The 26,671-nt window shown below is 38.7% G+C and overlaps 2 protein-coding genes across 2 annotated transcripts; one reads left to right on the top strand and one right to left on the bottom strand.

Moving 5' to 3' along the window:
• The first annotated feature begins 3,638 nt into the window (after positions 1–3,638).
• On the top strand, positions 3,639–6,023 carry LOC21384698 (DNAJ protein JJJ1 homolog). The gene is made up of 3 exons (XM_010096153.2): positions 3,639–5,495; positions 5,575–5,633; positions 5,729–6,023. Exons 1-3 carry the CDS (start codon positions 3,777–3,779, stop codon positions 5,784–5,786), a joined length of 1,836 nt encoding a protein of 611 aa, XP_010094455.1. The 5' UTR covers positions 3,639–3,776; the 3' UTR covers positions 5,787–6,023.
• A 198-nt stretch (positions 6,024–6,221) lies between these two features.
• On the bottom strand, positions 6,222–20,214 carry LOC21384697 (histone deacetylase 5). Its single transcript, XM_010096152.2, has 14 exons — positions 19,882–20,214; positions 19,385–19,586; positions 18,733–18,870; positions 18,519–18,631; positions 17,974–18,185; positions 17,724–17,788; positions 11,536–11,706; positions 11,271–11,357; positions 10,556–10,682; positions 10,333–10,454; positions 9,953–10,146; positions 9,316–9,445; positions 6,717–6,781; positions 6,222–6,598 (listed from the first exon to the last, which is right to left on the bottom strand). The coding sequence occupies exons 1-14, from the start codon at positions 20,055–20,057 to the stop codon at positions 6,433–6,435; spliced, it is 1,968 nt and encodes a 655-aa protein (XP_010094454.2). The 5' UTR covers positions 20,058–20,214; the 3' UTR covers positions 6,222–6,432.
• Positions 20,215–26,671: the final 6,457 nt, after the last annotated feature.

Raw genomic sequence — 26,671 nt, 5'->3', positions numbered from 1 at the left:
TGATGGGCTAAAATAGAAATACCAAAAGATAACAGGGAAATTATCAATATATGGCAGTTATGGTCCCCAGATCACACGGATTATTCATTCATTCTGACATCACATCATCAGAAAGAGTACAGAGAGAAAGTTAAAGAGTTCTCTAGGAAAACGTGTTGATCTGGAAGACAAACTACACGACTCTAGAGAGAAATCAAGCAATATAAATTCTAATACGCTTCCGCTTACAGATTTATTAATTATTAATGATCTAACATAAATGTTCTTAATTTTTAGGTCCAAATCTTTAATTTCTAACATTATATATATATATTCATATAGAATCAAAAAGTTGTATAATTTAGACCTGAGTTCCAGTGAGAATAGCTTGACTCTGAATTCGAGTCTTAATGGTGTCAATGGGATGCATCATTCCTTCCCCAAAAGCCCCGGCAATCGCTCCCCAAGAGAACTCTCTCCATACTGGAATCGAATTCAACAAATTTCAAAACTTAGCCAAATTTCACACGACTTCATAGAGATTTTTTTTTTCGGTGATATTGGTAATAGCGACGAAAGAAGCAGAATGGTTAGGGAAATGCTCACCGAAGAAATAACTGCGAGCTATGTCGCCTGAAGGTTGAGCTTCGTTCGGACTCGAACCATGAACCGCCATTAGAGAAGCCACAGAAGGACGGATGAAGTTTTGCTAATGTGGGGCTAAACCTCTGGGTAGGGTTTTAGATTGAGCGGGCAACAAAGGTTTCTTGGAAAGCGGGCAAATATTATTAATATGGATTCTTTTGGTAAATATATTGTTAATATGGATTTTATTTTAGGAAATGTCTTTCATGCAGGCACTATTTGCCTCACAGGTAAATTTGAGCCGGTTGATTATATATGAAAGGTCAGAAAATAATGACAGGCTACAAATTTTAAAATATCTTAGACCTGTAGGTTATCAGTGGTTAGGTGAATAGGCTTCGATCATTATAAGAGTTGAGATGTGACATTTTTTAAAAATTTTTAACTGTAATAAAAAAAGTTAGATATGACATTTTCTAAGAGTTTTTAACTGTAAAAATTTAAAATTAAAAACTCAAATCGATAAAATGAACGAGACTTATATATATTAAAAACTCTAAATTCATTTTGAGCAATTGTGTTCTTGTAAATGTTACTTTAATTAAAATAGTTTGGATGTAAGTTTTTGTGTAACAATATGTCTCCAACGGTTATGTGATTTATATCAATTACCTCACTAGTGTTGTAATATTGCACTTGTTTTCGAACTCTTCTTTTTTAGGTCTTTGAAACTTTTGATGCAACGGATTCCACATCTTTTAATATAGACCACACTTGTAATGAATTTATGTAAAATTATTTTACATCGAACATTTCCGCTTCTCATTCCTACACCCTGTGATTTTTTTCTTCAATACATGAAACCATATTTCTTGACTTAATGCACACACAAATTGTATATCTCGATTGCTTACTAAATTTTCACTCGGAAACGGCTTAGATGAATCTTTAATTTCAGTTTATTGGCATGAGGTTTTACAATATCTACTTAAAACCATTGCTATATTTTATGATTGGATGCAACACATTGACACCTGTTTTACAACTTCAAAAATTTATCTCCTTAGTGTTTTGATGTTCAAGTTTGTAGATTTTTAAATCTTTCATTAGTAATAACATTGTTTCTTACCTTCATTAGTTTCTCTTATTGTCTTGTTTGTTTAATATTTGATTGACTTTTCGTTCGCGAGATCTATTCTTTATTCGATTTTGCGTGGCCTTAATACTATGAATTGTTCAACATTGGTTGATCGGACTTTCCTGTCAATTGTAGCGGATCTATTAAAAAACCATGTATGTGCTCAATCTTTTGTGTACTTTTTTGGGTGTTTTCCATTGTACAATATGATACACATTAATTCGAGTTTACTAAGATCCCGTTTGGTTCATGAATTATAACTATTTTTTATTTACGTGTGTTTTTTGTGAGAGAAAATACTGTAGCGAATCATGAACTATGATTCGAATCAGAGAACGAATCCTCCAACCAAACGGGCTCTAAATGAAATGAATTGTTTGCCGCTATTGTGTTTCCAGTAGTAAGGGTTATGTTTGTAGATTGGTATTTATATTGCCTTTTCATACTTTAAAATATATTCCCTTTTGAAAAATTAAATCTTTTTTTAAGATAAAAAAAAATAAGTTTTAGGAAAAAAAAACAGTTTAGAATGGTGCATAAGCAAGTGATATTTATGAGACGTTTGGTTCATGGATTAAAATCATGAGATTAGAATCATTTTTCAAGTGATATTTATGAGACGTTTGGTTCATGGATTAAAATCATGAGATTAAAATCATTTTCGATTTACGTGTATTTTTAGTGTGAGAAAAAACTGTAGCGAACCATGAACCATGATTCGAATCAGGGTACGAATTCCCTTACCAAACACACGTTTCAACACATTAATTTAATTAGAATGATTAATTTTGACACACTTTTCTTAGTTTAGTCCGTACAACTTATATTCAGCGCTCACGTATCTATTATACTCAATTCTTATCTTATTTTACTACATGTCATTTGACTTCGTGATCATTAAGATGTTTCTCAATTTTCTTTCACTTATTAAGCATGTAGACTAACTTTAAAGTTAAAACACTCATAGTTTAGTGATTGATTTGATACAACTTCCACTATAAAATCGAATTTGCACTCCTAATAATTATTAACTTTCATTTGTGTCATATGAAATCAAACTACGAGTCTGTTTGATTAGTAGGTTTACATATTTATACAAGTTATATTATTCAAAAATATGTGTAGTGTGTGTATATATATAATATAGTTATATATATATATATATATATATGCAAAGTCTCTGATTAGGCACTTGGATCAGAACGGTACTTGTACATTTTTGTATGAAGTGTGTATATTTACAGGTAAGTTGTGTATATTTATATTGCACTTGTATAATTGTACAATCGTGTATATTTACATGTAAATCGTGTATATTTATATATAAATCGTGTATGTTAAATTATAAAAAATGACAATGTATATTAATCCTCAAAACATGTTTTTTTTATAGCAATTAGTGAACACATAGCATGAAAATATGTATATTGACTGATTTATTGTATTTCATGTTAAATACACACGACTTTACATATAAATATACATAATTTACATATAAATATACATGATTTACGTATAAATATATACAATTTATACATGATTATACAAGTACCTGACCAGAGTGTATATATTCATGTGCTTAAATTTTATTTTGAATTGTATTGAAACTAGTTTCTAAATACCTCTTTATAAGACCAACATGCCCCAAAACCACCTTTATATCCTTTATTATGTCAAAATTGGTTTTTTACAAAGATAAATTCGTATTTTACTTTTAGGATTATTTCCTAAAAAAATATATCAGCCTATTATGTTTTTTTACGTAAAAGAATTAGAACTATTGGGGAACCCCAAAAAACAAAAATAAGTTTATTTCTAAATTTTTTTTTCTTAGAGTTCTAATAAAATTCTTATTTCCGTCCCAACCTTATATTACGCTATAAATACACCCGCCTATTCTTTTTTTTCCATATAAAAAAAAATGTTGGGTGTTCGTAAAGTAAGCTTCGTTTACGTATTCTCAAAATTAAATAAATTTTATTTTCGTCTTTTTTCCTTTTTATTTCCCACTTCTTCGTCGTTACCGCGTAGTGAGAAAAACAGAGAAGAGAGAGAGAGAATTCAAGCTTCATCAATGGCGGCGGCGTCGGGAAGGCGGTGCCACTACGAGGTCCTCGGTCTCCGGCGAGAATCCACCGCCGACGAGATCCGGTCGGCCTACAAGAAGCTCGCTCTCCAGCTCCACCCCGACAAGCTCGTCCAATCCGGACTCTCCCAGTCCGAAGCCACCGCCAGGTTCCAGGAGCTCTCTCAGGCCTATGAGGTCCTCTCCGATCCCAAGGAGCGCGCATGGTACGACTCTCACCGCTCTCAGATCCTCTTCGCCGATCCTAACTCGGCGGACTCGGTTCCCGACTCGGTCATCCCCAACCTCTTCTCGTTCTTCTCCAACTCCGTCTTCTCCGGCTACTCCGACACCGGGAAGGGATTCTACAAGGTTTATTCGGATGTTTTCAGTAAGATTTATGCGAACGAGCTCAGTTTTGCGTCGAAGCTAGGGTTAGGGTTGGACGCCGTGAGGGAAGCTCCGGCAATGGGGAATTTGGAGAGTCCGTACACTCAGGTAACGGCGTTTTATGGCTATTGGCTCGGGTTTTCGACGGTGATGGATTTCTGCTGGGTTGATCAGTACGATGCCATGGCCGGCGTGAACCGGAAGTCGAGGAGGGTTATGGAGGAGGAGAACAAGAAGCTTAGGAAGAAGGCGAGGCGGGAGTACAACGAGACGGTTCGGGGGTTGGCGGAGTTTGTGAAGAAGAGGGATAAGAGAGTGATTGATATGGCGGTAAAGAAGAATTTGGGGATGGAGAAGAGGAGGGAGGAGGAGAGAGAGAGGAAGAATAAAATGGAGAGAGAGAGGTTGGAACGGGCCATGGCGTACGAGGAGCCGGAGTGGTCGAGAATCGGAGAAGAGGAGGAAGCGGAGGAGGAGGAGAATGTGGTTGAGGAAGTGGAGGAGAAGAAGGAATTGTATTGTGTGGTGTGTGGGAAGAAGTTTAAGAGCGAGAAGCAATGGAAGAACCACGAGCAGTCGAAAAAGCACCGCGAGAAGGTTGCGGAGTTTAGGGAGTCGGTTGGGGATGAAGAGTTTGAAGATGATTTGGAAGGAGAAGATGGAGATGAGAAAGATGGCGAGGTGGAGGAATTGGAGGAGAAAATGAGAGATGGATTTCGGATTGGTGAAGAAGAAGAGGTTGAGTTAAGCAATGGGGATGATGATGAGTTTGGTGAAGTTGGTGCCGCAAATGGGGTTGATGAGGATGGCGAGAAAGTTGGTTTTGATGCTGAAGATGATGAGGACGGTGAAAATGCCGATAATGGCGATGACGACACTGTTGATGATGAAATTGGTGTTCTCGAAGCAATGCTGGGCAGACGCAGGAACAGGAAAAAGAATGGTTCGTTGCCAGAGACTAATGGGACTTTGAATTCGATCAATGTGCATGTTGAGAATGATGATAATGATGATGATGATGATGATTTTATGGACTACAATAAACGGAAGACCACGAGGCGGAATCGGAGAGCAAGAAAAGAGAGGAGTGGAAAGAATGGTGAGGAGGCTGGAGTAAGTAGAAGTGAGAAGAGCAAGGAAAGTAATGGAGATGAGAATTTACACCACCAGGAGGAGTCATCTTCTCGTTCTGTTGCGGAAAATGAAAGTAATGGCAAAGAAGATGACTTGTTAGCAGATAACAAGAAGAGTTCAAATCAACATGTTGACAAAAAGGGCAAGGCAAAGAATGATACAAATGCCAAATCCAAAAACTCATCCAGAGGAAAGAAAGCAAAGGTATCTCACAGAATTTTGCTTCTCCGTTAATGTTCTTTGCTTTATAATTTGTGATGATAATTGGTGCATGTGAAATCAGGCAACATCAAAGAATTCAAGCAATGCATGCGAGAAATGCGGAGAAGAGTTTGAATCAAAGTAAGAAATTTATGTTGCGTTCTTTTTTCATCCTTTTATTATCAGCTGTAACCTATATTTAGATCACTTGAATTTATTCTGTTTTTTCATGGCAGGAATAAATTACATAAGCATTTGACTGACACTGGACACGCTACACTAAAATGCCGATGAGAACACAGTTGCGGAGTGTATTATAAAGCTGAGCGTCCATTTTTTTAGTTCAAATTATTCTTTCATTTTTATTTGGGAACTATAAATTACAAGAATAATTAGTAGATGGAAGAGGAATTATACTTCGTAATTTTTATGATTAAGAAAGTTTTGGAAGGTTGAACTCAAATAATTGTAATAAAGCTCTTTCCTATATTTGCCTGGTCTGAACAAACTTTCATGGTTGGAACTTTCGAAGATTTTAAGCTTTATGGAATGCATCAAAATAAGCTTCATCTTTATTAGAATGGTTTTATCCTGTCATTTTGGTAGTTTTTTATATACAAGAGAGGTGTTTGATTTCCTGAATTCACTCCCTCTTGCCAAAATATATGTGGGTATTCTTTAGTATTAACCCATCTTTTCTAATCTCTAAATCAGATAAATTAAAAGGCAAAAACTCGAGACAAAAATTATAGCAATTCGAATCCCATTAAATTCACATATTCAACACACCACAAGTTTCCTAGGAATCAACCACACGTCCTAAAGCAATGCATTCCCCAAAGGCTCTGCCTTCGGAACTCAGAACCAAGAATAATATTGACAAATAATTGCTGCAATAATGTGTTAAATAGATGTATATACAAGAATAAGAGGTTTGCAATCACAGTGGCTTGGTAGAAGCTTCCTGTATGTATGCCATAGCCTCTGCTTCTGAAAGCTGTTTTCCTTCTACCAGACCCCTTACCAATGTCTTGGCATACCTCTCTGACGGAGCTCGCAACGGAAGCTCTCCGGATTTAAAGCCCTCAATTTCAGAATTTGAACACCTGCAGGAGAATAATTGAAAGAGAACAAGAATTCGAGATTCTTAAAATTACTCCATAAAAAAGAAGAAAATGGAAAAGAAAAAAGTGGGTAAAAGTATTTTGATGCTAAAACACTTACGTCATTGTGAGTATGGGTATATCATGCTCCTTTCCCAAGTAAACAACGTTACGGTACCAACCCCTCTGCATGGAAGATACAACTAAATTTAAACCCCTATGCCATAATCAGTAGCTTTTTTTTTTTTTTTTGTGTGGATTTTACAATGCATCATTCTTATTTCTTAAAAAAGGGGAATGCTAGATAATGCATCTATATACAATTTGACAAAAGGCAGACTTGTACATTTATAACACTTCAAAGAATTAAACATGTTTAATTATGTTAATTGTGATTTATTAATGTGTCAAATTTGGTTTATTTAATTAATTATGTTCATTGAATATTTTCTAATATCCAAGTTTAAATAATTCTAAGGATTTTAAACATTTTTAGTATTTATATTTCTACCTCAGAAGTGTGTGGAGACACATTTTTTGATCTATTTTTCTAAATATCTTTCGATGTTTATCCTTTTATTTCTTTTATTTTCTTTTTCTCTCCTTTTTTTTTTTCTGCTTCTCTCGTTACTCTCTCAGATCTCTCTCTATTCTCTTAGCACACTCTCTCTCCCTGCTCTCTCTCTCTCTCGTTTCACTCTCTCTCGTCTCTCTCCTCTCAAAATTTGTCTCCAAGCGAGTTCTTGACCAAGAGTTAAACCAAAGGGAAACTTTAATGAGTTTTTAACATCAAATGAAGAATTTGAGGTAAATTCCTTGAAAAACTACTCTTGAATTCGGAACTTACCTTTGACGGAACTTGATTTGGGTTTAGTTGGTGAAAACTTAGTTTAAGTTTGAAATTTTGAATGCATTTTGGTTAAAATCATGATGAGATTTGGGGAGTTTGGTTCTTTGAACTCAATTTGTTGATTGGAACTTGGATTTGATAATTTTCCTTTGAAATATCTCGAAATTGAACTTGGATTTGCAGGTTTTGGAGTTTTTCCTTGCGGATCAACCATTTTCTTTAGCATGTCTACTCCCCAACCGGCCACCACTCCACCGGCCGACCGGTAGAGTTACATTTCTCTGTCACCGGTCGACCAGTGCACACATGATTCGACCAAAAAATGCTTAAAAACCCTATTTTGATCCCGAAATTCAATATAGAACCAACCTAACTTTATTTGAGAACTCAAAGTGAGTGGATTAGTCACATTGATCCTTGTCCTATCCCATTTTCTTGTGTGGGTTCCAATTCTCAAAGAATCATGATTTGAAATATGAAATTGTTTATGAACTTTGATTTTAAGTAAAGGCACACGTATGATACAATTATACATTATTAAGTTTGACTTGTTTTGATGATGAAGTCTGAATCCTAGAACATTATTTTAATAGCGGAAATTGCAGAAAGGCAAAGGTTGAGCTTCGAACGAAGTCGGGCTAGGACGACAAGGAGCTAGCTGTAGAACTATACCAGAGAGGTAGGATATTCTTGTCCAAATCCTTGTTAGTTTGTTTTAAAGTGTTTTGGTCTATATAAATGTTTTTAAAGATAAAACATGTTTGATAAAGAAAAGTAGTTTAAGACAATAACATGATTATTGCTATTGCACTCATAATGAACTGATTTTAAATTTTAATAGATATTTTCTTAAAGATAAGATATCATGCGAACTAATAAGCTTGCTGATGGCCTAAAATTCAAGATATGGAGATCATATCCTTAGGGGCAGGACTTGAAACTCATATATGCCACTACGGTGGTGATGAAGCTTGTGTTTTTGATTGTGTAAGTAATTTATGATAGGTATAAATTACTTGTTGATGCCTGTAATCTAGAATTTAAGTTTATATTTTCTTTTCAGAAAAATGATGTTTAGTTCCGACTGATGTGTTAGGACTGTGCATTTCTATTTATTTAAAGTTTTCTAAAATATATCCTACTGGCATTCCGCTCATTTTTCTTTTGTTTTAATGTATTTAACCCTAGACGACGCTAGAGGTAGTGCTGAGTAGCTGAGTAAGTTGCTACTGCCAGAAATCTTTGTATAAGAGGTTCAAGTGAAGACATTGCAACCAACCCGGACTTGTTATAATGTAAGGATTGTATATTCTCAGATTGTAAACCTTAAACATTTCTAGACTGGTTGATGTCTATAACTGTTTCTTTACATGTTCATGTATGTACAATATGAAATATCCTGTGGGGAAAACCCTGAATGATGCCAGAGGCTCAGTTACGTGTTTTATCAAAAAGTTGTGAAAATTCCCATCACTTTCTCGAAAACAAATTTCATCAAAATGTGGGGGCTTGTTTGGAAATTTTCTTAATGTTTTACTTTTGGGATTGATTTTCATATTTTCAAATGCTTAATTACTCCCTTAATCATGTTTAACTTCTAAACGAGCCTCCACGTCACTAACCCCTGTTTCGGGGCGTGACAATTCATACTTTATATATCTTAATACAAAATAGTAATGGCATTAATTTGTATTGCTATGTCTATTTGGTGGGCGTACATAAAATGAAAGTAGGAATTTTCTTTTGAAGAGGTGGTCGAGTGATTGATAGCTCCAGCCTAGAAAACAGTTAATAGTTCAAAACATAGGACTATCGAGAGTTTAAATCGCTCTATCCTAAAACAAAAGAATGTGTCAGAAACATGAAATACCTCCAAGTTAACCTCCACAGAATTTGACTCTCCACTTGTGAATGAGTCTAAAGCAGTCAGATCAAAAGGAGAACTGATCGCAGCACTTCGAGTATTCTCCTGAAGCAGAACATCGTTGAACTGCTCAAGTCTAATAAAATCAAGACACAAGAACAAATAAGCAAGATGATAAGTCATAGGAACCGACATTATCTGCAAAAAAGTTAAAGAATGGAAAAAAGTTAAGACTGTGTTTGGAATTGATCTCGTTTTTATTTTTTACATTTTTCGAGAAAGAAAAAATGAAAACGTTTTCAAAACGGCGTTTGGCGCAATAAAGACAAAAAACAAAAATGAAAACGATTTTTTGGTTTAGTGTAAAATGAGATAAATGAAAAACGACTTTTAGTCGTTTTTCATTTTTTGTTTCCGTTTTCTCCTCTCTCGAGTAGAGAGAGAGAGACATTAATGGGTTTTTTTATACTGAAAACAATCTCTTGATAAAACTACCAAACACATTTTCAAAAATGATTTCTGTCTGAGATTGAAAACGTTTTCATTTTCATTTTCATACAAAAAACATCATTTTGGAACGAGTTCCAAACGCGCCCTAAAGAATGGGACACCCAAGAAAAGGGAGCTACAAAAGATGACATACGTAATTCTGTACAGGCACATGTAAACTTTTTCTTGGTTGTTAGTTTCAGGATTGAGAAAAGCTACCGCGCCAGCACCCCATGTTTGTGTAAATTCACGGCCAAAGAATAACCGATGAGGGAAAGACTTCCCCGTCATTTCCTTTGGCGGCGTTTTATCTTCTGAGCCAGAACATGCCTTTTGCATACCTTCCACCTGAGAATCATTTTGAAAATGTCAAAAAGTCGTGAGCAGGTAATGGAGAGAGAGGCGATAAAAATACTTGAATATCAATTGTGATTGTATTGAAATATGACGCACACCAAAATGTTGGTTTAGATTATAGAAACCTACGAAATAGCATTATCATACATTTGTTCGCATTTTTAACTCAAGCTTTACCTGTCCACCTTGAATATAGCACAGGAATCTTGGTTGCCACATATTCGATCCAAAAGAGGCATACCAGACATCAATTTTGGAAAGCTCTGATCTCCAGGCGTTAGTATTGCTATCCACTTGACCTGCAAACAGTTACAGATGTCATCTTACTTATAGCAAAAAATCAAATAATTTTCTAAATAGGCACTCTCATATTATCACTTTGGCCCTAAAATCTATATACCTTCATTAACTTTCAATTTCGAAAGGGGTTCTATAACATCCTGAAAAATCTCTTCATAATTTTCTGATACACCATTCGGGCGTTCATTATCCTCCACATCAGAATCGGAGCTTGAGATTAGAACATGCTATAATGAAGAGATCAACAATAGTAGAAGAGCGCATGGCGGTCAAGAGAAGTAAAGGAATGCTCTTAATCCAAAAAATAATAACACTAATAGATAAAGGAAAATAAATTAAGCAAAGGAAAATAAGTTAAGCAAAGGATAAATAAAACTGGGACTTGAAGACACCTAGACTTGTTGATAGTGACATGTGATCTTTCATGTTTTTATTTTAAATTACAATTAGATTAGATGCTTCCATACTAATCTTTTGCAAAGTACAGGCGTCAAAGTTTCAGTCTGAATTTTAGCAATTCCTGAACCAACAACTCAAAGATTAGTTATAGAAGCCAAGAAAGCTCCAAGGAAGACACCAAATAAGAAAGTGCACAACGACATGGTAAAGGAAATTCTGTATGCTGAGGCCAGAAATCAATTATCTTGCCAACTAAACAAACTCATAAATCATAATCTGGCAACTACGAAAACAATTCTACATGCTCGGTGTTCCAACATGTTAAAAGGCAACTTTTCTAGTTTCAACGCTCAGAAGTCAGAATAAAACGTGTATTTTATCTCTTATTGAAAAGAGAGCGGGAGAAAAGAAGATACAGGAATTGTGGGTGCTTTTTGATCGAGTAATTTCTCTGGCAGTCCCTCGGCAAGAGTTGGCCAGAAAGCACTTAATTCCTTGCGAACCTGCAAAGTGGATCATATTTGCTATAGTGAAATTTTTTTTTTCTTGATATAGAAATGAAAATAATTAAAATAAACCAGCTGAAAAAATATCATACGCACTCCCTTCAACATATCCCATCCTCCTCCCCCAAAATGAAAAAAATAAAAGGAACAAGGGAACTTCAGAGTGTTATTTTACCGCTTGTATTACACGCCATGTAGATTCAAATGGATATGCCCCTGAAGATCCAAGAATTGGCTTATCTTCTAGCAGCACTTCAACACAAGCAAGCATTGAATTTGTTATAGACTCAAGATTGTATCCTCCTTCCAAAGCTAGTACAATTTTTCCATGGGCAAAATCCATCAACTGAAGAAAAAAAAGTTGAAAAGCAAAAATATTATAATTGATGCTGAAAATCAATTCAAACCATTAATAAGACGCAGTCCAGAGAAACAAAAATAGGTTATTTGCAATCTATATAGGCACTAAGTTTAAAGATTAGAATTTAGAACACGACATATCATCATTCTTCGATAAAGGTTATGTTTTATCAAAACACCATAACAATCTAGTAACACAAAAATTAGAAAACAGGCAGTTCAATATCTAAAATGGTACCCGGTTAGAGCGGTTAACCTTGCATTGCAACATATTATCATTCAACAATAAAGGTTACAGCATAATAAAAGAACATAAAAAAGATAAGAAAATAATTTAATAAACGCCTTACTGTTAGGCCTCCACCCCTTAAGTTTGTATATGCTAGGAGGACGAAGAAGGATGGTCAGGGCCTGGCAAGGAATGAGCAAGGGTAGTTTCGGGAATGGACTTGGAAGGGCTGGAGGGAAGTTTGTTACGATTGTGGGATTCGGTTATGTGGGGATCCCGAGAGTCTGTTATGGGGAGAAAGTAGAATAAATAGGAGGGGGGATTAGAAAGTGGGGCATCGAGAATTGTATTGTGAACCATTGAGTCTGTAGGAGGTTTGGAGGGGTCCTCGAATTCCCTTCCGTCTTTCAATTTGTAGTCACTCCCAATATCAATAACAGGAACCAGACCCTTCTTCTGGTTATTTCCTTCATTTTGTTTGATAATTCCTACTGAACTACTAGGAACCTATCAAATTGGTATCAGAGCCATACGATCCATGGCGAACCAGGCGGACCGAGTGGCCTCCGTGGAGAGGAGGTTGAATAGTTTTCAGGATACCCTACAGGAGATCGGGGACAGCATGGAGCTGATGCCTAGTTTGCAGGGGGAGGTTGAATCTCTGGGAGCGCGAATGGGTGAGATGCAGGGAAGTGTGGCCACGATGGGAGCCCAGATCGAAGGGATCCAAGGGACGATCACGAGGCTGGAAGAGTTCCTGGTGAGGCAGGCGCGCGCTCAACCCCCACCGCCACACTGACCCGGGGAAGACCACTCCCCCCCGAGGCGAGCACGGGATGGCCACACTCCGCCAAGAAGGGAACCGGTACGATCAGTACCGGGAAGGCTCAGTCCCCCGCAGAGGGAACCGGCCAGAGGAAGGGACGGGCCCCCTCGCTACGGATCACCGGCGAGACCGTGAGCATGAGGAGAACACAGGGAAGAAATTGGAATTACCGTTGTTTCATGGAGAAGATCCTCATGGATGGGTGTTCAGGGCCGAACGCTACTTCACTATAAACGACGTAGATGAGGGCGACATGGTACTGGCGGCGTCGGTTTGTATGGAGGGAAAAGCCTTGGGATGGTACCAGTGGCTTGATGCTCAGGAACCGTTTGTGGATTGGCGGGATTTGCGGGAGGCCATCCTCCACTGTTTTAGCAGGTCGCGCGAGAGAGACCCAACAGAGAAGCTGATGGCGCTCCGGCAAGGTGGTCGGGTGGCGGAGTACCGGGAAGAGTTCGAGACGCTGGCGGCGACCCTGCAGGAAATTCTCAAGAAAGTGTTTAGGAGTGCTTTCCTGAATGTTCTGAGGGAGGACATACGGGCGGAAGTCAAGATGCACCGACCCAGTAATTTGATAGAAGCCATGGATTTGGCTCAACAGGAGGAGGACAGGCTGGAAGCGGTGGATCGGATCCGGAGGACTCGGGCGGGTCGGAGCACCCGTTTGGATTTTTTTCGGGTTATAATGGCTGCCCTAATTATTCTGAACCCACCGAGAGCTCTCTTCGATCCCAAACACAGCAAGAGATTAACCCAACGCCAAGAATCTGAGATCCTCCAATAGGGCCGCCAACCTGACGGTCAGCGGCAGTCCAGCTTTCCGGCGGCTTTCCTTGGAAGAGGTCCAACAGAAGCGTGCGCGCAGGCTGTGTTTCAGGTGCGATGAAAAATTCAATCCAGGGCACCGTTGCAAACTCCAACAATTACAGGTATTGCTTGTCGCCGAAGATGACTCTGGACGAGAGGAGGGTCACCGGGAGGAAAGGGCGGCGACGGCGGAAGAGGAAGAAGAGGCGGTAGAGGAAACTGCAGCCTTGTCGCTAAACTCGATTCGGGGGTTCGCGACTGCGAAGACTATGAAACTGCGGGGGACGATCGGCGAACGGGAAGTCATCATGCTGGTGGACAGCGGGGCGTCTCACAGCTTCATTTCGGCCCGTCTGGTACAGGATCTTGCTATTCCCGCCAATTCGTCAATCCAGCACAAGATCCAGGTGGAAAATGGGATGAGTTTCCAGCAGAATGGAATCTACCAAGGGGTGCGAGTACTCATCCAAGGCCAGTGGGTCGTCGAGGATTTTTTTCCGTTTGAACTAGGAAGTGCGGACTTGGTGCTGGGGCTTACATGGCTCAAGACTTTGGGGTGCGGGCAGATTGGGCGAAGTTCACTATGAAGTTCCAGAAGGATGGGGAATGGATCAGTTGGACAGGGGACCCTTCCTTAAGCTGCTCCCCGGTTAGTTTCCGTTCCTTGACTCGTTCGTGGAGCCTGGGGAAAATGGGAGTACTGCTGGAGCTCTGTTCAGTGGAGGCTGGAACACCAGACTCGGCAATGCTTCCCTTAGATGCGAATTATGAGAACCTCATCCACGAGTTCAACGAGGTTTTTGACACACCTAAGGGTTTGCCCCCTCGACAGGCAAGAGAGCATAGAATCGTCCTGCAGGGGGGTGCTTCTCCCCCGAACATTAGGCCATATAGGTACCCTCACATACAGAAGGCGGAAATCGAGAGGCAGGTCTTGGACATGTTGATCTCGGGCATAATTAGACCTAGCTGCAGTCCTTATTCCAGCCCAGTTCTGTTAGTTACAGTTGGCGGTTCTGCGTTGACTATCGAGCACTGAATCAGTTGACAGTGCTTGACAAATTTTCGATCCCTGTCATTGACGAACTATTGGATGAGCTACATGGAGCTACGGTATTTTCCAAGCTGGACTTAACCGCAGGTTACCACCAAATCAAGGTCCGGGAGAGTGATGTTGAGAAAACAGCATTTCGAACTCACGAGGGGCACTACGAATTTCTCGTCATGCCTTTTCGCTTGACCAACGCTCCCGCCACGTTCCAGTCCTTGATGAAATCGGTATTTCGCCCTTACCTTTATAAATTTGTTTTGGTCTTTTTTGATGATATTCTCGTGTACAGCCAATCATGGGAGGCCCATTATGACCATTTGCGACAAGTGATGGCAGTGTTATAACAAGAGAAGTTAGTTGCCAATTATAAAAAGTGCACTTTTGGTCAGAAACAAGTAGAATACCTTGGCCACGTGATCTTAGCAGGGGGGTTTCCACTGATCCCTCCAAAGTCAAGGCAATGTTGACATGGCCATCTCCGCGAAACATTCGCGAACTTCGTGGTTTCCTGGGCCTACCACTTGGCCACGTGATCTTAGCAGGGGGGTTTCCACTGATCCCTCCAAAGTCGAGGCAATGTTGACATGGCCATCTCCGCGAAACATTCGCGAACTTCGTGGTTTCCTGGGCCTACCGGCTACTACAGGCGATTCGTGCAGGGGTACAGTTCCATAGCACGACCTCTTACTGAGTTACTCAAAAAGGGGACATTCCATTGGTCGGACCTAGCAGAAATGGCTTTCCTCCAACTGAAGAAGGCGATGACAGAGCTGCCAGTGCTAGCCATGCTAGTTTTCACCAAGTCGTTTGTCCTCGAGACAGACGCGTCGGGTGTAGGCGTTGGGGCTGTTCTTATACAGGAAGGGATACCAATTGCTTACTTCAGCAAGGTGTTGTCGGCCAGTTCGCGGTTGACCTCAGTGTATGAGCGCGAGCTTCTCGCCATAGTGCTCATAGTACAAAAATGGCGTCACTACCTCCTGGGCAGGCACTTTGTGGTTCGGTCGGACCAGCAAAGTTTGCGGTTTTTGTTGGATCAACGCATCCTGCCACCAGAGCACCTCCGGCTAATAGTCAAGTTATTAGGATATGACTTCGAAGTGCAATACAAGCAAGGGGCTTCCAACAAAGTGGCTGATGCATTACACGGCGGGGAAGCGAAACTTCTGCTACATTCTCGGCTTTGTCTATCAATCACCAGGTGGACTCCGAGGGCCTTATAAAGGAGCAGCGCGCCGACTCTGAGTGCATGGATACCATAGCGAGAGCCCTCCAAGGCCAACCACTCAGAGAAGGCTACGACATCCGCCGGGACTTACTGTTCTTTCGAGGCTGTGTCGTGATACCGCCATCCTCCAGTTGGGTCTCGCGCATCCTGCACGATTTTCATGACTTTGTTACAGGCGGCCACTCAGGGTTTTTGCATACCTATAAGCAGATTTCAACGGTTTTCTTTTGGAAGGGGATGAAGAAGACTATCAAGGACTATGTCTCACATTGCTCTACCTGCCAACACGCCAAAACAGAAGCCTTATCACCCGCTGGGTTATTGCAGCCGCTGCCCATCCCACAACAGATTTGGGAAGACATATCTATGGATTTCATCGGCAGACTCCCCAAATCCAAAGGTATGGATACCATATTCGTGGTGGTAGATAGACTTTCCAAGTACGCGCATTTTTGTCCGTTGGCACATCCTTATTCGGCTACACAGGTTGCCACCTTGTTCCTCCGGGACATAGTGCGTCTACATGGTTTTTCCCGCTCCATTGTAAGTGATCGAGACTCTGTTTTCATGAGTCTCTTCTAGCGGGAATTGTTTAAGTTGCAGGGGACTAAATTGCATCCAAGCACCGCGTACCACCCGCAGACGAATGGCCAAACAGAAGTTACCAACCATTGTTTGGAAACATATCTTCGTTGTTTTGCGTGCGACAAGCCGCGGCAGTGGTTCGCCATCTTACCATGGGCGGAGTATTGGTTCAACACGACGTATAATGCTTCCATTAAACGCTCCCCCTTTCAAGTGGTGTACGGTCGTGACCCCCCTGCCCTATACCGCTTCGTAGATGGTTCGACAGCAATCAATGCGGTTGTGGTGCAGCTCCAGCATCGCAACCAAATGTTGGACACACTCAAGCATCACCTTCCGTTGGCTCAGCACAGCATGAAGAAGTTCGCGGACAGACACCGTAGGGAGGCCCAATTCTCACCTGGTGACATGGTGCTATTGAAGCTTCGCCCTTTATGAAATCCTTGGCTCGGAGGGTCAATGAGAAGCTCAGTCCCCGTTTTTATGGGCCATTTCCAATCCTTGAGCGTGTAGGGCAGGTCGCTTACCACCTTGACTTGCCGGTGACCGCCAAGATACATACGATATTCCATGTGTCCCAGTTGAAGGCTTTCCGCGGACTTCCTGATCAGGGGCAGCCCCTGCCTGCACAGTTGACTGAAGACTTGGAGCTCCTTGTGCAACCGGCTGCGGTTTTGGATTCTCGCACCATCAGTATTGGAGGCAGTCAAGTGCTTGAGGTATTAGTACAATGGGCGGGTTTACCAGTGTGGGATGCTACGTGGGAACCCCTGGCCACGATCACAGAGCAATTCCCGACTTTCAACCTTGGGGACAAGGTTGCACTTCAGAAGGGGGGTAATGTTGGGCCTCCACCCCTTAAGTTTGTATATGCTAGGAGGAGGAAGGATGGTCAAGGCCTGGCAAGGAATGAGCAAGGGTAGTTTCGGGAATGGACTTGGAAGGGCTGTAGGGAAGTTTGTTACAATTGTAGGATTCGGTTATGTGAGGATCCCGAGAGTCTGTTATGGGGAGAAAGTAGAATAAATAGGAGGGGGGATTTGAGAGTGGGGCATCAAGAATTGTATTGTGAACCATTGAGTCTGGAGGAGGTTAGGAGGGGTCCTTGAATTCCCTTCCGTCTTTCAATTTGTAGTCACTTCCAATATCAATAACAATAACAGGAACCAGACCCTTCTTCTGGTTATTTCCTTCATTTTGTTTGATAATTTCCTACTAAACTACTAGGAACCTATCACTTACCTTCTTAAGCATAACTGAGTATCCACATGGCGTACCTTCTTAAGCATAACTGAGTATCCATATGGCGTGACACGACAACCTCCTAGGGGATCGTTGATAGCTGTTCCAAGCAATAGATCAAAAGAGGTGGTGAAAAAGAGATACTAAACTAACTTCTGACTTATGAGTTGGCACCAAAAATTTGGTAGTTATGAAGAAATAATAAAAACCCATATCAACATGAATGATGAAAGAATTCAAAAAAGTATAAACAAATTTTTCAACATATAAGGTTAAATGACCAACCTGCATCAAATCCAGCAGAGACTATAATGATGTCAGGGCTAAATTCTTTGGCAACAGGAACCAAAATATGGTCCCAAACTGCAAGATAATCAGCATCCCCACACTGAGCATTCTCCCAAGGGACATTTATATTATATCCTGCACCCGGTCCTTCACCAACCATTGTATAAAACCCATCATCAGTAGCCGGATAAAAACTCCCAAACTCGTGCCTACAGAAAACCAGAGAGCTCCACATGATCACGGCTAGAGTCCAGTGATTTTAAGCGACAAACAGATATTTATGTTGCAAAATCTTCCGAAAGGAAGCATTTATGGAAATGGGACAAAGGAATCAACTGCAAGTTGCTAAATATCACTCGCTCATTCCTTATAAGCACATAGAACAGCTTAATGCAACGTTACATTCTTGGAGAGAATACTTGAGTGCTTATGCATATCTAATTAAGACTTTTACAAGGAGACCACAGTTAAATTTTGTGTATGCAATACACTATAGGCCAGATGTATGGAAAGATTGGTTATAAGGTAAATTTGAAACATACCTATGAACAGAGAAAAACAAAACATGAGGATCGTCCCAGAACATCTTTTGAGTAGCATTACCATGATGGACATCCCAATCGACGATCAAAATTTTCTTAACACCCAGTTCCGGCTGTCAAATAAGACAGGTGGTCAGCAGAAAAAGAGACCAAACAAAAAGACAGATAAATTGGCAAATATGTAATACGTATCACTGAATTAGTGGAAAAATGCAAGCAGGAAACTTGCTGCAACAGCCACATTGTTGTATAGACAAAAACCCATCGGTTCATCTCTCTCAGCGTGATGCCCGGGAGGTCTGACAATAGCAACAGCAGAATCCAATTCTCCTTTGGCAACTTTTTCAGTAACCTATGTCTCAAAACATCAATAATAAGACTCGCTAATTCAAATTGTATACATATACATATATATAAACTTTTGACAATGGGAAAGTGGCTTCATATGCAATAGAATTTCTGAAAGTTGAAATAAGGTTGTAACTTGCAACTCCATGGTCCTAATTCAGATTTTCAAGTGATTCCAAAATTAAGAAGAAATAAGACAAATGACTGGTTGATTTCCAGAAAGTTCACAGACGGTAAAAATTAAAGATAAGAACCAGTGTTCCACTCAAATGATCAGCAACGTTAGACATGTCTTAGCTTACAGAAAGGACAGAGAGAGGGGGGAAAAACAACAACAACAACAACAACAATAACAACATTGAAATTTGAGAGTTTACATGATAAAAGGGGATTTTTTTTTTACTCAACATACATTTGGCAGAATATAGGATTATGCTAATAAAACGAAAAAAAATCTTAAAGCACTGTCGAAAAGCAAGAAAATGCCAAAGCTACCAAAAATCTCTCAAAATTGTTACCTCCATTACAGACCCCGCAGCAAGATAAGCAGCTTCAGATGATCCTTGGTTGAAATATATGGAATCATATTTCGATGCAATCTTGGCTCTTTGTGAATCAAACTGTTTGGAACTTATATTCTTAATCAACTGCACATGATCTTGGGAGTGAACTAGCAGAATATGTTTATCTTCAGCCTCTTTGGCATCCAAAAGAACACACCTGGAAAGAGAAAATAAACCACCAAAATTCAAAATCAGAACAAAATACAAAAGCAAAAGAAGAAAATCATTCTTCGCATGATCAATGATCCACACACATAAAATTACAGACGAAAAACCCAGAAAACTGCTCAGAAATTTCAAAATTCCGTTAACATGAAATTGAACTTGCGTAACTGAGCTTAAAGAACCAATTTTTTAATTTTCTTTTTCTTCCTTCCCCGCAATTTTCCCGGAATCCAAACAGCATCAAGTCAACTCAAAAAACAAGTATCAGACATCGGAAATTGCGTTACCTTTGAGGCACACCAGCGCTGTGAAGCTTCTTCCAAATGGCTCTGACGCGATTAGGGTTTTCGGGATGGTATTCACCGTCAGGCGTGTGATGCTTACACATCCTCTGGTCGTATAACAGTCCAACTCGCCTCTGTTCATGCCTCCTGCTCTCACTCTCGCTCCTCAGCTCCGCCATTTTCGACCTCTCTCTCTCTTTCTTTCTCTCTCTTCTGTGAGGAGAGAGTGAAGGAGAGAAAGCAGGAAGTAAAGTCACCCACAAAAATGGCGATCCCAATTCCGAAATCGATGGAATCTAAAAGATAATTTTTTTTAAGAAAAAAAAAATTAAAGCTAAAGGAAAAAAAAAAGTTTGACTTGTTTGGTCTTTTGCTTTCGTCACTTCCCTCGCTTTCTTCCCTCGTTCGTTAGAATTTTTTGTTTCACTTTTTGTTTGTTTTTTTTGTTTTTCCCCATCATCTTGGTTGTTTGTTTCGTGTATCAGCCACGGTTTAAATTTTTTTTTTTTTTTTTGTTGAAAGGGTTAAACTGTTTTACTATCGTGTTTTTCCCATAAAATTTTAAGTTTTAAATGCATGAACTAAACAATATTAAATTTATTTTCTAAAAAAACACAATTTATTTTATCATATTTTTTTTATTAACTCCATAAATATTCTTAAAATTAATCGCGTACCCAAGTTTTAGATATTTAGGACCCGTTCACTTCATTAACTCAAATTTTATGATTTGAGTAAGAAAAGTGAACTTGAGTTATTTTTAATTAGAGTTGTAATGTGAATTTTGAGTTAAGTGTTTAGTAAGAGATTGATGTGACATTTAAAACTTAGTTATGTGTTCACTTGCACACAACTAAACTCACCACTTACACAAGATATTGCATTGGATTTATCTTCATTTTCTGGACCTACATAAGCCAATGTTAAATACTCTTGCAAACATTTGACGTGAGGCAGCTTAAACACCTACACAACATTATGCAGAGGCATTACACAACTTCATTTCAAGAATTTAAAATGAATATGCTGTCCACTTTAGTGTAAACGACATCCAAGTAAGGGAGACACAATGAAAACGACGAATGGGTGGAGTTGGCAGTGTAATCATCCACCGGGTTTAGGCAGAGGCACAAAACAATGCAACAAACTTGGCTTATGACAGTAAAGGACATCAAACAATGCCTAATGCCGTTCCCCATGGGCACCAAATCAGAAGATAGCACTTGTTCCATGTAATTCTTGCAATCTACATATTCAACAAATAATAGTGATAAGATAACTCCAGTACGACAACAGGGTAGGTAATAAGCTTAGGTATAAACGGCAACAGGATAGACAATACAACAACAAGGGAGGCAATAAGCTAAACACGGCCACAGGACAGCCAATACGACAACAAGGTAGGCAAACGAGTTATATAAAATTAACTAATTATTGTATTATTATATATAAATAAAATGGACAAACATTTGGAAGTGAAACAATAAGCACTGCACGTGATCTAATAGCCAACAATCTTATTGCCCGCTGCAAGATTTCTGAGAATTGAAGAATGAAAGAAAATGTATTATTAGCATATGTTAAAGGTTTTCAAATTAAAAATAACGACAATCACCCAATTGGTGGGGACTTAATGAGCCTAGAGTGGGAAAAGGTGGAGAAATTAGTCATATTGGATCTCTCCAACACAGGCCGTATAGGAGAGATTCCAGAGTCCATATCAGAATCAAAGAGGCTGAGGTTTCTGGGTCTTAGTGATAACAATCTCTCAGGAAATCTCTCACCAAAGCTTGTCACATCAGGAGTAAACACATTTCTTTATCAATGTATCACAAAATAACACATTGTTGGGCCTTTAATAACACATTTCATTCTAGTTTTCATCCATCAAACTTCTGTTTCTGTGTAAGTTGTTGGTAAACATATGTCTTATAGCAAGTAACTACTGTATGTCGGGAAGGAAATTTGCATCTCAGATTTGCCTAAGTATTCAAACAACAAAACATGCTTCATACCATTGTATTTAGTGAAATTGTCAAAACTAGCGTATGAAGAGCTTCTAATAACTCAAACAACTATAGAAAAGTATGCAACGGCAATCATACAACTTCATGAAATGAATTTAAAATGAACATGCTAAACTTCAGTGTAAACGACATCCAAATAAAAGAAATCCAATAAAAACGACAATGTTCAGATTTAGCAGTGTAATCATCCACTGGCATATGCAGAGGCAATGGAAGTGTAAATCAGTCAAAGAAAAGGTCTTACCGTGTTTGATCCGAAAGAGGACAATGGTTGATCTGCTTCGACAACCCCCAAACGCGACTGTGATGGACGTCGGTGAAGAGATGGATACCGGCACCGACAACAGAAAGCTCTATTTCTAGGAGCACGCTTCGGAGGTCGGAGACGGCGTTTGGCGCTACATCGACGCAGGAGCACGGCCAACGGAGGAAGCCGGCTCACTCGCGTGGGATCAATTTCTCCCGTGTTGAATCACTGAAGGAGAAGGCAACAAAGGAATATAGGGATCGGGATTCACCAATATTGCCGATTTGGGCTGGGTTTATATGGGATGTACCTGCGAGCAACTTCACCGTGGGTGAGTTTGGTGGATGAAGCGATTTCACAGCAGTCCAAGAAGAACACGCTTGTGGGAATGGTGTGCAGCGGTCCAAGCGATTTCATAGTGGATTGATTAATCGTTGGTCTCATTGAGGAGAATCTGCAAGCTTTTTGCAGAGCAGGCAGAGCTTTCTCGTGAGGCAGCAGGAATCCAACGGGAAGAGAAATGTCAGAAGAGCACTGTAGAAAATAACTCGAGTAATGGGAGTTTGAGGGGACGGTGAAGTTTACCTACTCGAGTTATTACTCGAATTTTAAATTCAAGTTTGGGTAAGCGAACGCTTATTTCAGCCCAAAAATAAACTCGAGTTCACTTTATTTGAGTGTAATGCACGAAGTGAACGGGCCCTTAGTGAATTTTAAGGTTTTCATCTCACCCCTCAACTATATTGCTTAAAACACTCATTTGGTCTAGATCTGTTTGTAATATTAACAGAAGGATATAGACAAAAGAAAAGTTTTGAACAATTTTATAAAGTTGAAGAGTATGAATCCTTTTAAAAATTTAGTATTAGTATGCATGTTGAATTAATAAGCGTAATTTAGTAGGTACTTATAAAATCAATTTTTCTTTTGTATGAATTTGATTCAAAATTGAGTTTTATAAAGTATATTTATTCCCTTACTACCCAAAAAATATATATTTTTATTTTCCTTCCCTTTCAAAGAACTTTCTAGTTTTTTAACCTTTTTTTACTAGTGAGAAAAATTATTTAGAAGTTAGAATTAAGTTATCTTTTTTTTTTTTTTTTTTTTTTTTCTTTAAGGGAATCCGAATTTTCCACAACCACATTTGAACCTACAAAAGAGAAACAATTTATTTAATTTTGAAAGTAAATACGCGTGGATAAAAAAAAAGAGATTTTTGGTATGCTTAGTGTATCAGTAGGTTAAGTTTTTCTAACCGTTGAATCTGCGTACTTTTTAATTTTCACGTGATTTTACGCAGGTCTAACAGATAAAAAACATGACTTATCAGTATGTTAGCATACCGGAGATCCCTTCCTTTAATTAAATACGCAAGAAAAATATATATAATAGTAAGGGAGTTTTTTTTATAGGATTAGAAAAAAAAGAATTATTGATAGTTCTTTACTTTTCAGCCGTTAAATATTAAAAACTGTTTATTTTGTATAATTTTTTAATTTGATGCGATTTTTACCCAATTTAATAATAAAAATCAAGTGAAACTCTTTAATAATCTATATTATCTAATCAATCTAATCTAACAAATATAGCCCCCGTTTATTTCGTTGATTCGAGTTTAGAATTTGAGTTTTTTTACAGTAAAAAGCTCTCACAAACAATCACATCTAACTTTTTTGCCACAGTAAAAAGCTCTCACTTAAAGTCACATCTAAACTCAAATTAAAAACTCGAATCAGCGAACTAAATGGGATAATAGAAGAGGCAAAACCCTCTTTCCACATGCATCCACATGGCGCTTCTGGTTCCTCTTCTTCTTCTTCTTCTTCTTCTTTTTTTGCTTTATTTTTTAAGTTATTTTTTTTCTGCATTGATGATGCCATCATATGGAGGATGGGTTAAGAAAGTGTATGTGAGAGAAAAACACATAAAATCTATTTAAAATGTATATTTAAATTATAATTTTTGATTTTGACGTTTGAAATTTATTTTTTTATAAGAGGAAAACACTGTAATAAAATTGATAATTTGAATTTGAGTATATAAAATAAACGATCTCTATAGTAAAAAAGTTAAATTTTGAATTTTTATGAGATAAAATATTATAATAATATAACTTAATTGTGACTTGAGTGGGTGAAGAAAAAAACAAAGTTAAGTTAATAGGGGTGGGTTGTGCACTTTTGTGCTCTGCATTTTTTTTTATTTATTTTGCTTGTGGCTTTGAGTCTGCTGGCGTAAAGACTTCTTTCTTTTTTTTTTTTAGGAAAACTTATTTTAATTTTTTTCTTATTTTTCTCTCACCTAAAGCCACACTCTTATGGGTTATTTTTCATTGAAATCATCATTCATTTTGCTTTAACTTTCGTATATGTATATTCTAATATATATATATATATATATATCTTCTTATATTTAAATTTGTCATTTGTTTTTGCTCTATTTGTCCTATTTTTTAATACATGGCTATTTAAGCATCTTTTTATTTCTTATATAATCACAAATTAATTTTTTATTCCTTCAAAAAAGTTTAACTTTTTATCTAATTTGTCTCTATTAAAATCTTTTTTTTTATTTTGTTAATCTATACGTATAATATATAAATATAAATATACATATATATTTATCTATATAACTATACATTTATTTATATGTCTATATTTATATTTATATATACACATCTAATTTATCTAATCTAATCTAACATGTATAAAAATAAAGGAGGTCACGTGTTAGGCTACTTATAGTTTTGTCTTTTTTTTTTTTTTAACTTTTTTTCTTTTTTTTCTATTTTTTCTTTTATCTATTGTCTTTTTTGTTTTTTTGCTAATACTCTTTCGCGGTTCATTTTCTTTCTTTTTCTCACTTTCTTTTGTTTAAAATAATCTCTTCCAAAAATATCTCTACTTAAGTTTTTTTTAGTTAAAAACTCATTTAATTTTAATTTTTTTTAGGTTAATTTTAATAATAGCACTTCTAGATAAATTATTATTAATTTTAACATCACTTTTGTATACTTTCACAATTAGTATTGCCATATCAGTAAAAGTGAGACTAGGCCGTTTTTACTTGAGTTAAAATGACAATTGTGCCCCATTTCATTTTTGAAGCCTTGAATATACTTTGAAACCTTTTATAATTCAAATATTCAAAGTAGATAGAGGAGGAGGAGAAAGAATGTGGGTGTGCATAGAGAACAAGAAACCCCAAGGACTACCACCGTCTACCACCTTGAGCACTGACGAATCCACGACAGCGAGAACCCACGCAATCACGCGACGAGAACCGACGAACCTTCACCGGAAAAATCAACGCCTAAGCCTCTTCGTCGGAGAAGAACGAACCGAGGAAACCTCACCCTCTTCGCCGGAGAAATTAACCACGAAACAGACGAGGTCAATGGCAGATTTTGAGACAAAGGTGAAAACTTTGTTGGCTTTTCTTGCTTATTTGTTTTTTTTCTTAGGTATTTATTGTTTTTTTTTCTTTTACCATTTTTTGTCATCTTAGAAGAAAAGAAAGGCTTTGGAGGAGGAGATAAAAGCAGATTAGATCAGTTATTTGAAATTTGTGATTGTCATTGTGCTCCTTATTTGGTCTGTGACTCTGCCTGATGATTGGTCATATCATTATGACTGGTCGGTAATTGTGTTATGACCGGTTGGTAATTGTATTATGACCGGCCATAAGACAGGCACAGTGTGCGGTCATAGTACTATGACCGACCATCAGGCAGGCAAGCTCATAGTGTGACTACCTGACTGATGAGCCTACGATCATAACATTATGACCGTCAGTCATAGTACTGTGACTGCCTTATGACCGGCCATTAGTCATAACACTATGAGCGAGCCTGCATGATGGGCGGTCATAGAATTATGATCGTCAGTCATAGTTAGGGGTGTAAGAATTGAACCCGAACCCAACAAACCCGCCCGAGCCTACCCGAGCCTACCCGAAAATGTTGGGTTAATTTTTTTTTTTAATTTTTTGGATTATAATAGGCCCAACCCGCAATTTGCGGGTTGGGCCGCGGGTGGGGCAACTGCTCACCCAAGTTGCCCCGACCTGGCCGTTTAATGACTAATGAAAGTCTGTGACTTGTGTCGTTACTCGTTTGTCTTTGTCGTGTGAGTGAGAGTCAGAGACACGGTAAAGTGCATTACTCAGAGTAACCCTAATCCCCCAGACTTCTTTCACTCTTCTTCAGTTTCATTTTTCCTTCCTCCCACCCACCCAGTCGCCACTCGCCGCCGCCAGTCCCAGCCTCCCAGTCAACAGTCCCCGCCGCCAGTCCCAGCCTTCGCAATCGCACGCACCGCTGACTCCCAGTCCCCTGCCGTGAGTCCACTCCGATTTCACTTCAAGCTTCCTTCGCTCGCCTCCCAAGCCTGAGAGTCGCCTCAATCTTCCAGTTTTTTTCACCGTAAGTTTTTTTTTTCTTGATTGATGTGTGTTATCAACTTATCACTGGATTGTCACCGTATGTGTTTTTTTGGATTGTCAACGTTGATCAATC

Source organism: Morus notabilis, unplaced genomic scaffold (genome assembly GCF_000414095.1).
Source record: "Morus notabilis unplaced genomic scaffold, ASM41409v2 Scaffold1459, whole genome shotgun sequence".
NCBI classification, from domain to species: domain Eukaryota; kingdom Viridiplantae; phylum Streptophyta; class Magnoliopsida; order Rosales; family Moraceae; genus Morus; species Morus notabilis.
The sequence above is the reverse complement of the archived record's forward strand: the minus strand, read 5'-3'. Positions and strand labels throughout refer to the sequence as shown.

What these genes read in the sequence shown, in the direction of transcription:
- LOC21384698 (XM_010096153.2), top strand. Translation starts at nt 3,777, where the DNA reads ATGGCGGCGGCGTCGGGAAGGCGGTGCCACTACGAGGTCCTCGGTCTC. An exon ending in CCAGAGGAAAGAAAGCAAAG is followed by an intron (nt 5,496 to 5,574) that starts GTATCTCACAGA and finishes ATGTGAAATCAG; the next exon opens with GCAACATCAAAGAATTCAAG. An exon ending in GGAGAAGAGTTTGAATCAAA is followed by an intron (nt 5,634 to 5,728) that starts GTAAGAAATTTA and finishes TTTTCATGGCAG; the next exon opens with GAATAAATTACATAAGCATT.
- LOC21384697 (XM_010096152.2), bottom strand. Translation starts at nt 20,057, where the DNA reads ATGGCGGAGCTGAGGAGCGAGAGTGAGAGCAGGAGGCATGAACAGAGG. An exon ending in AAAAAGCACCCACAATTCCT is followed by an intron (nt 10,683 to 11,270) that starts GTATCTTCTTTT and finishes TCTTCATTATAG; the next exon opens with CATGTTCTAATCTCAAGCTC. An exon ending in GCTATATTCAAGGTGGACAG is followed by an intron (nt 10,147 to 10,332) that starts GTAAAGCTTGAG and finishes AATGATTCTCAG; the next exon opens with GTGGAAGGTATGCAAAAGGC.